The sequence below is a fragment of the Narcine bancroftii genome, chromosome 2 (genome assembly GCF_036971445.1).
Source record: "Narcine bancroftii isolate sNarBan1 chromosome 2, sNarBan1.hap1, whole genome shotgun sequence".
NCBI lineage: Eukaryota > Metazoa > Chordata > Chondrichthyes > Torpediniformes > Narcinidae > Narcine > Narcine bancroftii.
The window spans coordinates 288,534,889-288,549,126 of record NC_091470.1 but is presented as its reverse complement, the minus strand read 5'-3'; the positions used below and the strand labels follow the sequence as shown (position 1 = coordinate 288,549,126).

At 37.1% G+C, this 14,238-nt stretch overlaps 1 protein-coding gene across 2 annotated transcripts in view; it reads right to left on the bottom strand.

The window, feature by feature from the left end:
• lactb2 (lactamase, beta 2) overlaps positions 1–14,238 on the bottom strand; it is a 38,303-nt gene that overhangs the window by 3,407 nt on the left and 20,658 nt on the right. The window contains exons 5-7 of one of the 2 annotated variants that reach the window (XR_011352236.1): positions 9,932–10,080; positions 4,014–4,095; positions 2,051–2,135 (exon numbers count right to left, since the gene is read on the bottom strand). Coding sequence is in view for 1 of the 2 variants with exons in the window: in XM_069921253.1 (XP_069777354.1) it covers positions 4,014–4,095; positions 9,932–10,080 (231 nt within the window). In the remaining variant the exon portion in view is untranslated. The remainder of the gene's footprint in view (positions 1–2,050; positions 2,136–4,013; positions 4,096–9,931; positions 10,081–14,238) is intronic. The other variant, XM_069921253.1, reaches the window with a different exon arrangement.

The window sequence follows — 14,238 nt, the reverse complement described above, 5'->3', positions numbered from 1 at the left end:
ATATATATATATATATATATATAAATTTAAAAAAGAAAAAAAAAAATCACCCCCCCCTTCAGCCAACTCTCCTAAGGAGAGTCATAAAAAAGAAAAAAGAAAGAATATTTAAAAAAAGTTAAATATACATTTTAAAATCTAATCAATATAAATTGAAATGTAAATATTCCGAGTATAACAGCCACTTATTAATTAAAAATTTATAATTATCATGTGAAACATACATAATTTTTTCCATTATTAAAAAATATTTAATCTCATGATGCCATCTATTAATATCAATCATATTTGTATCTTTCCATGTACTAGCAATACATTTTTTTGCTACAAATAAAGCTAAATATACAAAAGCAAGCTGAAACTTATCTAATCCCAAGCCTTTCAGAGGTTGCAAACTACCCAATAAAAATACTGTTTTAATCTTATACAGATATTCTAAAAACAATTGAATTTTCTTCCAAAAAGATTGTATATGTATATGACCGAACAGCATGAAAAAAAGTTCCAACCATATCACCACATCTAAAACACAAATCTGATTCATTAAAACCATATTTTAAAAAAAATTTCAGGTGTTAAGTATAATTGATGTAAAAAATTGTAATTAATCATTGCATATCTATCTAGTTACACTATCATAACAGATATCTAACCAATCTTCTTCAGAAAAAGTAAAACTAATATCCGCTTCCCATTTACTTTTAGATCTATCCCAACCCTTTTTATCCATCCCATCCTGCAATATTTGATACATAAATTAAATATAACCCTTCTCTGGTACCTTCATAAGAAAAGTCTCAAATTTAGTCATTTTAGGTAAAATCATATCTCTACCAAACATACACTTTACCAAAGATCGAATTTGATAATAAAGAAATAAAGAATTCTTATCAATACCAAAATCTTCCCTCATCTGATTAAAAGATAAAAACTTACCCTCTTTAAAACAATCTCCCAAATTTTTCACACCTTTAAATCTCCAATGCAATAAACTTTGATTATGTATTGAAAAAGAAATAAGTTGATTATTATACAACGAAGTCAAAGCCAATAATTTACCCCTAGAACCTATCATTTTATTTTTCTTTATCCATAACTTCATTAAGTGTTTTAGTATAGGCACATTTGTTGTAACAAATTCATATTCCACCTAAACAAAAATTAATGTATTTCAAATTCAGAAATACTTGCCATCTCAATTTTAGCCCAACTAGGAGGCCGTACCAAATCCATCAATGAACTAATAAATTTAAGCTGGGCTGCCTTATAATAATTTTGAAAATGTGGTAAACGTAATCCCCCTAACTCATATTTCCAAGTTAATTTGTTCAAAGCTACTCTCGAAAATTTACCCCTCCATAAAAACTCCCTAACCATTTTATTAAATCTCGAAAAAAAATTTTATCAAGTAAATACGGAATAGATTGAAACAAATATTGTATACGTGGAAATATATTCATCTTAATTGTATTTATCCTTCCCATTAAATTAATAGGTAAATCTTTCCATTTAATCAAATCAGTTTTAATTTTTTCATTAACGGAGCATAATTTAATTTATATAAAGATTGATAATTAACATTCAAAATTATACCCAGATATTTAATTCGATCAGTCCACTTCAAATTAATAATATTCTTATAAACTGAATAATCTCCTTCACTTACTGGTAATATTTCACTTTTTTTCCCAATTAACTTTATATGCCACTTTCAAGATGATATGAATGTCAACTTCAAGATCCCTCTACACATCTATGCTTTTAAGAGTCCTGCTATATACTTCCCCTTACATTTGACCTCTTATGTGCAACAAGACACGCTTGTCCAGATTAAACTCCATCTGCCATTTCTCTTTAACTGATCTATATCTTGCTGTATTCTTCGATAGCTCTCTATACTTTCTGCTATTCCACCACTCTTTGTATCATCTTCAAACTTATTAACCCACCCACTCACTTTTTCATGGAATATTGCAGCACAATACAGGCCCTTCAGCCCACGATGAGCTGACCCATATATCCTACCAAAAAAAAACGAAACCCTCTCTACCTCATAACCCTCTGGTTTTCTTTCTTCCATGTGGCATGCGAAGAGACTCTTGGAGACTAGTCCAATCTAGTCCTAGATAACATACCTGTAATGAACATAATAAACAATATTCTAAGTATGTTTTCATCACAGATTAAGAGCTGTCACATTACATCACAACTCCTGAACTCAATCCCCGATCAATGAAGCCCAGCAAACCATAGGCCTTTTTAACTATCCTATCAACCTGCCTGGCGACCTTAAGACATCTATGGATTTGGACTCCAAGGCCCCACTATTCTTCCACATTTTTACGTATCCGACCATTAACCATGACCTACCAAATGCATCACCTTACACCATCTGCCACTTTTCCACCCAACTTTGTAACTTATGATAGCCTTCAACCTTGGTATCATCTTATTGAGTCATCTCTTTACCTCTTCGTCCAGGTCATTCATAAAAATCACGAACAGCAGGGATCCCAGAACTCCACTGGTCCAGACTCCAGGCAGAATACAATAAAAATTGAAAAGTAAACTATGTCACACATATTTATATCAAATTTTTAAAATGGCTTTGCCAAGGAGTCAGTGAAAAGCAGTTGTGACCTGCTGCCCACAAAAGAATTATAACCAGGTTTATTGCCATGAACGTGACATGTTTTGCAGAAACAGTATTGTGCAGAACTGGGTGCAAAATTACAATTCTGTAGAAGAGAGACCAGAGATTAAGATATTTGCAATGAACTATGGATATGAATGTGACAATCAAGAGTTTCCTGCACAAGATTGAAAAAATTGTAGCCAGACATGTTGCTGATCTCCTAGTTAAGCAGACTTACTTCTACCATCACAAGCCTTTATCACTGCATTGTTCATGCTGAAAATGTTATTTATGGCAAGTCGTTCAGCAGATTAAAAGTCCACGTTGAGTCTGAGATATCAACACTCAGCAAATGCAATTAAACCTAGTCATCTGAAATATAGCTTCTGTTTTCAAAATTGAGTTCTTCAAGAAAGTAAGTGAGAATTGGCGTTCAGTTATTACCTCCTAAAATCATCCGATGGGTTCCTGTCTCAATATGCACCCCAACTCATGATCCTTGCCTTAATTTAATTTAATTGTTAGAAAGATACACATGTCTAGATCAACATCTCAGGGAAATATTTAGGAAGATTTTTGTCTGAATATACATAAAATGTAATTGGACAGGAAGCACATTTGACTATGTTTTTGGAATTTTAGTTTCCTTGCATGCTTTTATATAGTTTCATTTATCTCTACATGATTCACTTGCTGTGGCTCTTTTACTGCTCCTGTACCATTATTATAATTGGTCACTTCTAATTTATCATCAACATGCTGTCCCCATGGACACTAACCAGACTTTTTATTTATTCAGTTACAGACACAGACATCACTGACAATATCAACATTTAAGAAACAATTCTGAACTACCCCTGAACTGAACAGCTGCTTAAGAATCAGCCGTATCGGTGGATCTGGAGGCATAAGTAAAACAGATACAAGTTAAAAGTACAAAGGCCTGTTACGGAGGAAGCTCACAAAAATATCCAACTGAAATATCTTCTGATGCCCAGGAGAACTGTTTCATAATCTATCTTTCTTCTCTACACAGGATTCAAAATAATTCTTGTATGGCCTTTTAATTTTACCCAGCAATACTTTTTCCCTTCTAGTTACTTTAAATAGGATTCTGGTGATTGTAGCTAACATTTGAAAGCAACACCAACTCTCGACATCTCATGATCTGTCTGTCATTTTGTCGAACTATTAGCATCTACACAGACATGCTTTGTAATGTCCAATCTCTTTCTTGTGGAAGGGACAATTGTCATTTCATTTGGCAGACATTGTAAGGTTGTAAAATAGTAAATATGTCCCAATGCCCCATGGGCGCCAAAGTGAAAGTACTGACATTTTCCCAACATTTTTAATCTTCACTGCTGAGAATACTCACTCAGTTTTCCTTCCTTTCCCAACTTTTTCAGGTGGTGTGCAAGATTAATTTCAGCTGCTTGATGCAAGTAAGATGGGGTTTCCTATTGGTAAAGCAAATCACACACAAGAACAAGTCTTTTAATAATGTATAAAGTGAAAATAATTCCAGAACATGATTTTGTTACTTTGTATATGATGTTTATGCAGGATATATAAAAGTAACTTCAATTTGGTATTGATGAATATTATTTGAAATTTTTAGTCTGAGAAAATCGGCAGGTAAATAAATTAAGATTTACATTTACTGTATGTAGTTTCTTTCAACCTCAATCTTGTCAGTGTTTTGACATGATGGAAACTGCCCTTAATTTTAGCAAAACCAGTTGTATTGGTTGAGCGATAAATATTGGCCAGAATATGTTTAAGAGCTATCGTACATTAACTGTAGATGGTTTGTCATCACTACATATTCTTGAGAGTCATTGACAGTATTTTCTATGTGCCTTATTTAACCTACAATATCTGGTGAGGCTACATTTGTTTAATGTACCACTTACATTAAAAAAAAATTCTTGGGATGATGGTTCTAATGGCAAGGCTAACGTTGCAAGAGTGTGGGTTATTTTGCGTGATTAAGGTGCTCCAGCAATTCTATTAGGGTTTTATAGAACAAGGATTTTTGACCTACCATTGATGAAGGAATGGTAAAATATGCACATGACAAAATGATGTTCAATTTGGACAAATGGGGTTCCTGTTGCCTTTGCACCAGTGGCCAGTGGAACGCACAAGTTAGGGGATGCAGTCAGAGAGGTTCTGATGTGTGGTTTCATTACATCCTGTATACCATACATTCTGCAGTCAAGTTAGGTTAATCATGGGGACTGTTTTTCCCCTGGAACCTCTCTAGCTTACATTTCTGATCTGCCTTATAGATGGTGTTTATGTCTAAAGGAGTCAGGACTTTAGAATAGGTGGTTTCTGATATATTCCAGTAATTAAAACATTTATATCACTGATCCAATTAAACCTGCTTAATTGTGATAATCTGGGAGACTGATAAACTCAAGAGTAGTTACTTATTTACATGATGGAGAGCTAATTTTGCCTTTCTTTGGAGGTGGTGTGCGCACGTGGTGCTATTGTTACTCGCTATTTTTCAGTCTCAGGCTGAATGTGGTCCACTTCTTGCTACACATGAACTTGTTAATTATCCAGAAGTGATTCATGAGCAAATAGACCACCACCAACGTGATAGTTGTTGAAGATAATTGGACATCACCAAGAATTGTAACAGTGATGTCTAGATCCGAACAATTTGGATGTTAACAGTACATTTCCTTTGCTCTAGGTATGACTCCACCTATGACTGGAAAACTTTCCCTCTAATCCTCAATTACAAAGGCTTCTGCTGCTATAATACAGCTCTACGTTGGCCTTGATATTAACTTCACCCATTGAATTCAAATTTCATTCAAGAAGTTGCAGGAGTGGATGCTATCATGTCGCTACCAGTTATTTCAGACTCTCGCTGCTTTCTATACTTCAAGTATTTATTGACTTTGTATTTAAAGACTACTGTTGAATCAGTACTTGTGACATTATTGTCTACTACATTCTCTTGCATCACTGGTTCTTATGCTAATTCACCTTTATCGCTACTCTCTGGTCAACCAATCATACAGCTGCTGGAAACATATTCCCTTCACTTAATCTTTAAAATGGATTGAGATTCTAAACTTCACATCTTTTTTTGTATACTTTATTTTAAAAGTCTGAAACCACAATTATATTCAATTTTAATAAAATACATATTTGGACAATATATGTGTATATTCACATCTCTTTTTACCCTTCATGGTGTAAAGAAGAGAGGCACTGCTTCTCCAACCACTTCACAACTTCAAAGCACCCTAGCAAATATCACCTTATCCTGCCCAAAGCATTCATGTTCCTCCTGAAGAGTGATGCTCGTAATCAGACAGCATTAACCATTGCTGACAATAGATTTGGCAAAAAAAAAGCATCAGTGGGATTAAAAAGAATGGTTGGTATTCTGGGCCGAAACTCTTCAAGACTGATGATGTGGAGAAGAGAAGCCAGTGTAAAGAGGACAGGGCTGGAGGGGGAGGACAGGGGCCACGAGGGATTGGTGAACAGGGAGAGGGGCATGAAGGGATGGTGAGGGTGGGTGGGAAAGTGGACAAAAGATAAAGGGATGGATGGGGAAGAGCAGGTGTAGAGAAGAGAGATAAGACTCAGTACTTAAAATTAGAAAATTCTACGATCACATCATTGGGCTGTAGATTGTCTAGGTGGAATATGAGGTGTTGTTTCTTTAGTTTATGTTGGACCTCACTCTGGCAGTGGCAAAAGCCTAGGAGAGACAGATCAGTGTGGGAGTGGGAAGGGGATGAGAAATGGTATGCAACTAGTAGCTTAGGATGGCTATTGCAGACAGAGTACATATGCACATGCACCTCATCTAATCTCATCTACTGTAGTCAGATCTCCCAACATAGCCTCTAAACATCAGTGAGATCGAGCACAGATTCTGCTAGGTATCCGACTTCATAAATTACAGATATTAAACATTTTTCCCCTTCAGAGATCCCTGTTGACTCTGCCCCATCCTTGTATTATTTTTCTTTTTAAAATACTTTTATTGATTTGGTAGAGAGAAATATTACATGTAATATTTGTTACATAACTTTTATATAATGCAATATAGAATATGAATCACAAGTGATTTATACATTGTCTTGTACACAATCCTCGAATAAAATGGAAATTGCCTTATGAAAATTTCACCTCGTATTTTAATATTGTGACATATTCATTGTTACTTATCTAATTGGACTAATCTTATCTATTTATAAATGAAAATAGAAAAAAAGAAAAGGAAGACCCCCTCCCAATCTAATCCTACCCCTCCCACTAAACAGTCATCAGCGAGTAATAAGTAAAGAATTGAGTATTGGCTCCTGGATATCGGACAGAAAACCCCAGAGCACCCCTGCCTTGTGTATTCAAATTATGATTGTAGTCTATAAATGGGACCCATATCTTGTCAAATTCGATCTTGATCTTTTTAATGTTATATCTAATTTTCTCCAAACTCAAACCAGACATAATATCTTGTCTTTCAATTGCCTACGATTTGGTGCTATCTTTCCATTTCACCAAAATTGCTCATCTGCCCATCAGTGAAGTAAAAGCTACTATTCTGTTTTGAATTAAGTTCAAAAAAAATTCTCCTCTTGAGAATAACTAGACAAATCAATAAAAGGGCATGTTTCCAATTTAATCCTTGATAAAGTTTGGAAGAATTGTTCCCAAAATTCTTTGTTTTGGACATTCCCAAAACATATGAATCTGAGAGGCCTCAAAGATTTTACATTTATCATGTAGTGGATCAACATCAGAATAAAAACTGAGGTAGTTTAACTTTAGACATATGTATTCTATCTACCACTTTAAATTGTAATAAACAATGTCGTGCACAGAATTAAGTATTATTAATCTGATCAAACGTGGTATCCCAGTCTTCATCTGGAATGGATATATTTAAATATCCTTCCCATTCATTCTTGATTTCCCTTGTTGAACATATTATTTTATTATTAGAGATATTTTAAAGTTGCCTGTTACGGCTTTCTAAATAAAAGATCCGAGTTTCAACTCAGGATTTCTAAGACTGAACTTTGAATTGACTTTTTAGAATTGTGCCCAAGCTGTAATCCACACATACACATATGTGCATAGTTAGGGTTAAGTTTAGATTTACACAAGTTGTTATATTATTAATAAATATATTGTTTTGGTGAATTTCTTTTGTTGCTGGTCTATGATGTAACATTAGACAAGAAATATTATCTGATTGAACATTTTTTTTGCATTTATTGCCTCTTTTAATTCAATTAAATATACTATTATGGAGTATGCAATTCAGCGATTGAAGATAAAATACAATGCTGTAGGAAAAAAAAAGAATATCAATATAGCAGATTTTTAGTTGTTTTGTCTTTTTTTAAAAAAACAAAGTACTTGTTTGGCTGCAGCAAGTGGGAATTTCATGTGTACGTTGAACAATGTACATGATAATAAATTCACATAATTTTCAATAGTAGCAAGACTAGGGCATTTGGCCCCTCGAGCCTGCTCTGCCATTTAATAAGATCACGGCTCATCTGGCTGTGGACTCAGCTCCACCAACCTCCCTTTTCCAAATTTACTCAGGACAGACTTGACTGATTGGGTAGCAATAGCTAGATTAAATTTGTGTACAGAGAATACCAGGTCAATTCTGCACATTGTTGGCTAGATGCTAATGCTACAAATGTTCTGGAATAGATTGACAAGAGGAACAGCTCACTGTGAAGCACAGGTCTTAAAGATTATAGCTGGGAAACTGCCTAGTCACTTAGCCTTTTATACATTCCGTGACCTCAACCATTTTTTGATGTCAAGCTGACTTGGAGTGAAATGGCTGTAGCTTCCATCATTCAATTCTTCAGATTCAGCATTGTGGCAAATGGTTCTATCATTTGGCTAGCACTCACATGTTAGGTCCTACCAAAGTAGAGGTGCTCTTTGGGACTTCTCCTCCAGTTTGCTGTTTAATTGTCCATCAGTATTCACAAACAATGATGGTAGTGTGACAGATTATAGATACATTTTTGGGAGATATATTGGGGCAGGTTTTTTAGTGTTCTAGTTGGATCATGTGGTTTTGCAAGCAGAGAGAGTCAAACAGGCTTTTTTTTAGAGAGAGAGAGGATTCAGTTCTGCAGTTTTGCAGTTCAGCTGTAGCTGGGATGAGAAGTGGACAAGTTGGCAAGCTTGTGGAAAAACCCCATTTGGAAGATGGGTTGCAACTGCTTAGTTCAGCCTGGTCAAAGCCCTTATGGTTCATACATGAGGAGAGGACTGGCTGCCGAATGTTTCACTTGAAATACGAGAAACAAAAAGGAACTCTGTGGTGACCTGAAAGAAAGAGGCTATCAGCTGGAGAACCCTGATGGGGCAAGTTCCTTCGGCAAGACACTGAAGTGGCTAGTTACAAGGAATCAGTTGTGGCTGTCCAGCGAACAACAAATCTCTCTCTGAAAACTGACAAGAACCTTCCTGAGTGGTAACCATTTACCTTTCAGGCACCCCAAACCTGGTGAACTTCAAAAATGTTAAATTCTGTGCAGAGTATAAGAATTGCCTGCAACCAGTAAACTTGAAGGAATGAGAAGTGAGATTGGACTGTGAATCAAAGAACTTTTCTGAACTTACGTACATGTTACATACACGTGCGCTTAGAATTAGAAAGGGGTTAAGTTAATAGTAGCAAGTTAAATTTGATTCTGTTTTCATGTTTAAATATAATTAAAAGCAACTTTTGTTTAAGTAACCATTTGTCTTGGTAAATATCTATTGCTGCTGGGTTTTGGAGTCCTCTGGACTCATAACAGTAGGAATGTAGAGCTCTGATCTGATCAGAGGTTATGTGATTGCTTAACTTTCGATCACTCATTCCTAGTGCCTTGTTCTATCTGTTCATTAATCTAATAAGTCTTCTGCTTCCCCTCTGCACTCATGAGGCACCAGGAGCAAAAGTACCCCCATAATTATTGATATTTACTATCAATGTCCAGACTTCAATGATACTTATTTTGACCATGGCAAATGATGGTTGCAAAAGCACATGGCTTCAAAAGATAAACAGCTGAAGATGGTTAAATATGTTCAAAAGTCAAAAAAAGCTGGAAGTTAATACCTGTAGTCGCTATTTCCTAAATGCACATTATCATTTTGTCTAGTTCTCAAAAACAATAATAAAGCATGTACTGCACATCCAAGATTTTTAAAAATTACAGAAAATTACGTTTTCCCATGTATCATCAAGAACACAATCCCTTATTAGCATCATATAAAAATAAAGTTTACCTTATATATTTTTTTAACAAGTTCCATTGAGGCAAAATGGCTCGTCGGATACTCCTGGAAAACCTTTAAAATTTGCTGTTCCCTCAAATTTCTATGAGATATGTATTCGCTAATTTTATCAGAAGCATTGTGCACAACTGGACCATGACCTAGAACACAAAATAGAGGAGAAAAATCATGTTAGCAATATTGCAATTGTTCTTTCAGCAAACCCAAGAATGTTCATAAATGCCAGAATTCATGAGGCAGGACTCAAGATAGTATTTTGCATATGACAGGACAAAACTATCCATCATCCCATCTGGATGGCCAGATGATGGCATTTCTGTTCTTTACATGTCTGAATATATAACTTTTGCGATATACAGTTGGTTTAAAAATAAAGTTTTAGTTCAGGAGTTCAAATTAATTTGTGGTACTACTGAAAATTTCACAGATGTGTTTAATGTTTTGTTTTAAAGATATAGCCTCTTTTGTAAGTAACAAATCTAGTTTTATAGTCTGCGCTTTGCTCTTGTTTTATCAATCTGTGACTTTAAATTTCCACAAATATTTGGTGTCAGAAAGAATCACAGCATTGAATGATGACTGGAAAATTGACATTCTTACTACACAAAATGAACTGAAATACATCTTTATTCTTTAGCTCTTTCCACACAATATAACAGTCCTGGATTTGGCGCTGAAATTTCAGCAGCTCTGTGTAGAACTTTTAACAGGTGCCAGGTTCACAATTTGTATGTAAGGAAACCAGAAAGCACACAGAACTTGCTGGCAGCCCATTCCTAACTTTGCTCTGATAGCACAAATGCTGTGGATCCGTCTGAAAGATGTGTGTCAGGTTAGACCTGGTGCAGGAAACAAAATTTCCATTTAATAAAGAAGAGTGATGAGGAACAAGTAAAAGGTAGTGTGCTTTTATTTATTTAAGTTCCACCAATGCCTCTAATTTCTTAGAAGACGAAGAAAGTTTGTCCCTCCACAACTTTCACAAGTGCACCACTGAAAGCATACCTGGGGAGCTGCTTGGCTCAGGATTAGAATAAGCTGCAGAAGTTAGTGAATTCAGGTCAGAAAAAAATGCAAACTTCTCTCCCCTCCATGGATCCTGTCTAGATCTCCCATTCAATAGGAAATACAGCCAACATACTGGGCCTATCACACCAAGGACACATTCTCTCCTTCCTCTTCCCATCAGGGAAGAGGCTTAAGAGTCGAAAGCATGCACCAGCAGGCTTAAAGACAGTTTCTTTCCTGCAGCCATCAGAATCCTGAATGAACCCTATGACAGTGTTATCATACTAACCTTGCTTGGTGCTAATTGATCTTCTCATTGCAATCCTATCATCTGTCATTTGTGCACTAGGAATGTTAGAGGTAACGCTTATCTGCTCGCAGAAGAATCCCTTTTTATTGTACTTGGTACTTTTCTAACAAATAAACAAAAATATTTACCTTTAATTGTTCTTTGTTTAGAATTTTAATGACCAGTATTCTTAATAATTTCGGTATCTTTTTAAATGCCAGTGACTCAGATATAGTAGACGCAGTCAATATATCTTTGCGAACAGGATATGGCAAAATGCCCATTTCATAAATGTGCTTGATTGATTAAATAGATTGAAAACTTATTGAAAGAGTTGAAAGAGGGCCAAGAACTTCAAATTCCTGGGTGTCAACATCTCTGAGAATCTGTCCTGGAGCCTCCACGTTGATGCAATCACAAAGGCTCACCAGTGGTTATACTTGGTGAAATGTCTGAGGAGATTTGGTATGTCACCGAAGACTCTCATAAACTTCCACACGTGTACCATCGAGAGCATTCTGGCTGGTTGCATCACTGCCTAGTATGGAGGCACCAACTCTTAGGACAAGAATAAATGCCAGAGGGTTGTTAACTCAGCCAGCGACATCACAGGCACCAGATTTCACTCCATCGAGGACAGCTACATGAGGTGGTGTCCAAAAAAAGCAACCTCTATCCTCAAAGACCTCCACCACCCAGATCATGTCCTCTTCACTCTGCTACCATTGGGAAAAAGGTACAGGAACCTAAAGACGAGCACTCAGCGGCACAAGGACAGCTTCTTCCCCACTGACATCAGATTCCTGAACAATCAATGAACGAAAGTCATTGTCTTACTTTTCGTCCACTATTATTGTTAATTTTTTTACAGTAATGTTGTTAGATGGTTATAATATGCATGTTTACGCAAAACATCAAATTTCATGACTTATTCATGACAAGAAATCCAGATTCTGAAATATATGTAACCAGCACAGCGTTCTGTGGAGATATTTTGTTCCATTGCATGACGTTGTCTTGGGTAAACTTGTACCTCTCACTTTGTTCATTTTAGATTGGTCACAGTGTTTGAACTACCGAAAGAAAATAGACACACACGCCGAGAGCAGTTCAGATTATACAAATGTTTATTACAAATTCAAAAGCTGATTTCACACTACAATATGCAAGCCCTTCCCAACTATACTTATCAATGCTTAGACTGGTCCCAACTGCCGAAGCGAGGCAACGACTGCACACTTGTAGTAGGTTGTCAGAGCGCCAGTAGCAGCTTCTCCACCTCCCCTGACCGGGACATTGGCTGGACTCCAGAAGTTCTTCTTCTTCTTGCTGAGAGATGTTGCCACCTCTCGGAGAGTCTCTCACTTCAGCAGCGGGACCATGCCTTATATTACCCAAAAACTGCTTACCCAAGCACCTATTCCCAGCACAGCAAGAACGATAAGCAAGCAAGCAAGCAAGCATGCTAGGTTAATTAACGAATAACATAATTTTCAGCTTATCATTTTTAATACAATGGATTATTCTACATCAAGGCTAGGCCTCTGACAGTCTGTGACCAAAACAAGCAGGAAGATTAAATGTTCTCGGTACACAGATGTCCTTTCTTCAGATAACAGCATCTCTGGCCCCTCGGTGGAATTTTGCTTATGTCTGCTGAGTCTAAAAACAATTAGGTTCTCAGCCTTGCAGAACCCAAAGCTGCAAGTTTAAAAAAAAGGTTCTCAGCTCTGCAAAACCAAGAGCTGGAAATTAAGAAAAAACAGGTTAAAAAAATAGGTTAGAATCTTCCATTACAGACGTTATCCGACTATAATTTCTGTAATTCACAGGAGAGCAGGGATTATCAGTCTAACCCTACGTCATCATGTAGCTCACCCCCTGTTATCGGTGATTCTTAAGGTTAAATTGGAACCTTGCCCTTTAATTGCTCTTTTTGGATCATTTCAAGATGATTTCAACTCAAAATCGAATTTTATCTTTTACTTCACTGATAGCCAGACGAGCAGTGGTTCTCAACTTCCCCTCACCTACCACTTTAAGCAATCCCTTACCAATCACAGAGCACTTATAGCATAGGGAATACTTAATCTGGAATGAGAGTTTTTAAAAAAAAGAGATTACCCTCCTACCCCTTACAGTATTAGAGAAAGAGAAGCAGAAGAGATCCCTTCAGAGTCTGTGGATTTGCCTTCAGTGCTGCTGCAGTCTTTGTAGCCGCCATGGACTCCAGTGGGACGATACCAGAACCCCTGAGGAAACCCACGCAGACGAGGGGAGAATGTAAAAACTCCTTACAGGCAGCACGAGATTTGAGCCCCGGTCCCAATCACTGGTGCTGTAAATGCAGTGCACTAATCGCGATGCCAACCATGCCTCCTGTTTGATCCATCGGTAACCAGAGTTGCAGATGTAAACATTCGACATGACCTGGAAGCTTTCAGTGTCCAAGGCTCCGGGAGACCTTCTTGTTCTCAGCACCCTCTCAAATCCCAGCTATGATACCTGGTTCTACTGAACCAGTCTCTAGCAGCCCACAGCCAGTGCATGTCCCCTACCGCAAGTCACCTGCATTCTATGAACATCCCTCAGTTGCTGAGCCTCTTGCTGGCCCAGCACCGTAGTCACCATTCTACAGGATTGTCTCCTCTGCTTCTCCTTCTTAATGGGGTATGTTCTCCCAGTTTCTAGTGCCCTGCAGCAGTCCGCTAATCCTGAGTGTGCCACCCCTTGTGGCCACGGTTGCGCACTGGCACTGCCATCTTGGGTCCTATAGTTGCAGGATTTTGGTTTAAAAACACCATCAATTCCTCCATCAGACCATTTAGTGCCGGCAATAGGACTGGGTGGTTGAACCCTTTGGAACAGCATTGTGTCTCTGCTCTTACAGGGCCACACCTGCAGTGGCAATGCCAAAACAGCAGCTCCGGCAGCGCTGCCAATCCAGGTGATCCATCAGGGTTCATTTGAACTTCCCAATTCAGCAGTTTTGCATTTATGA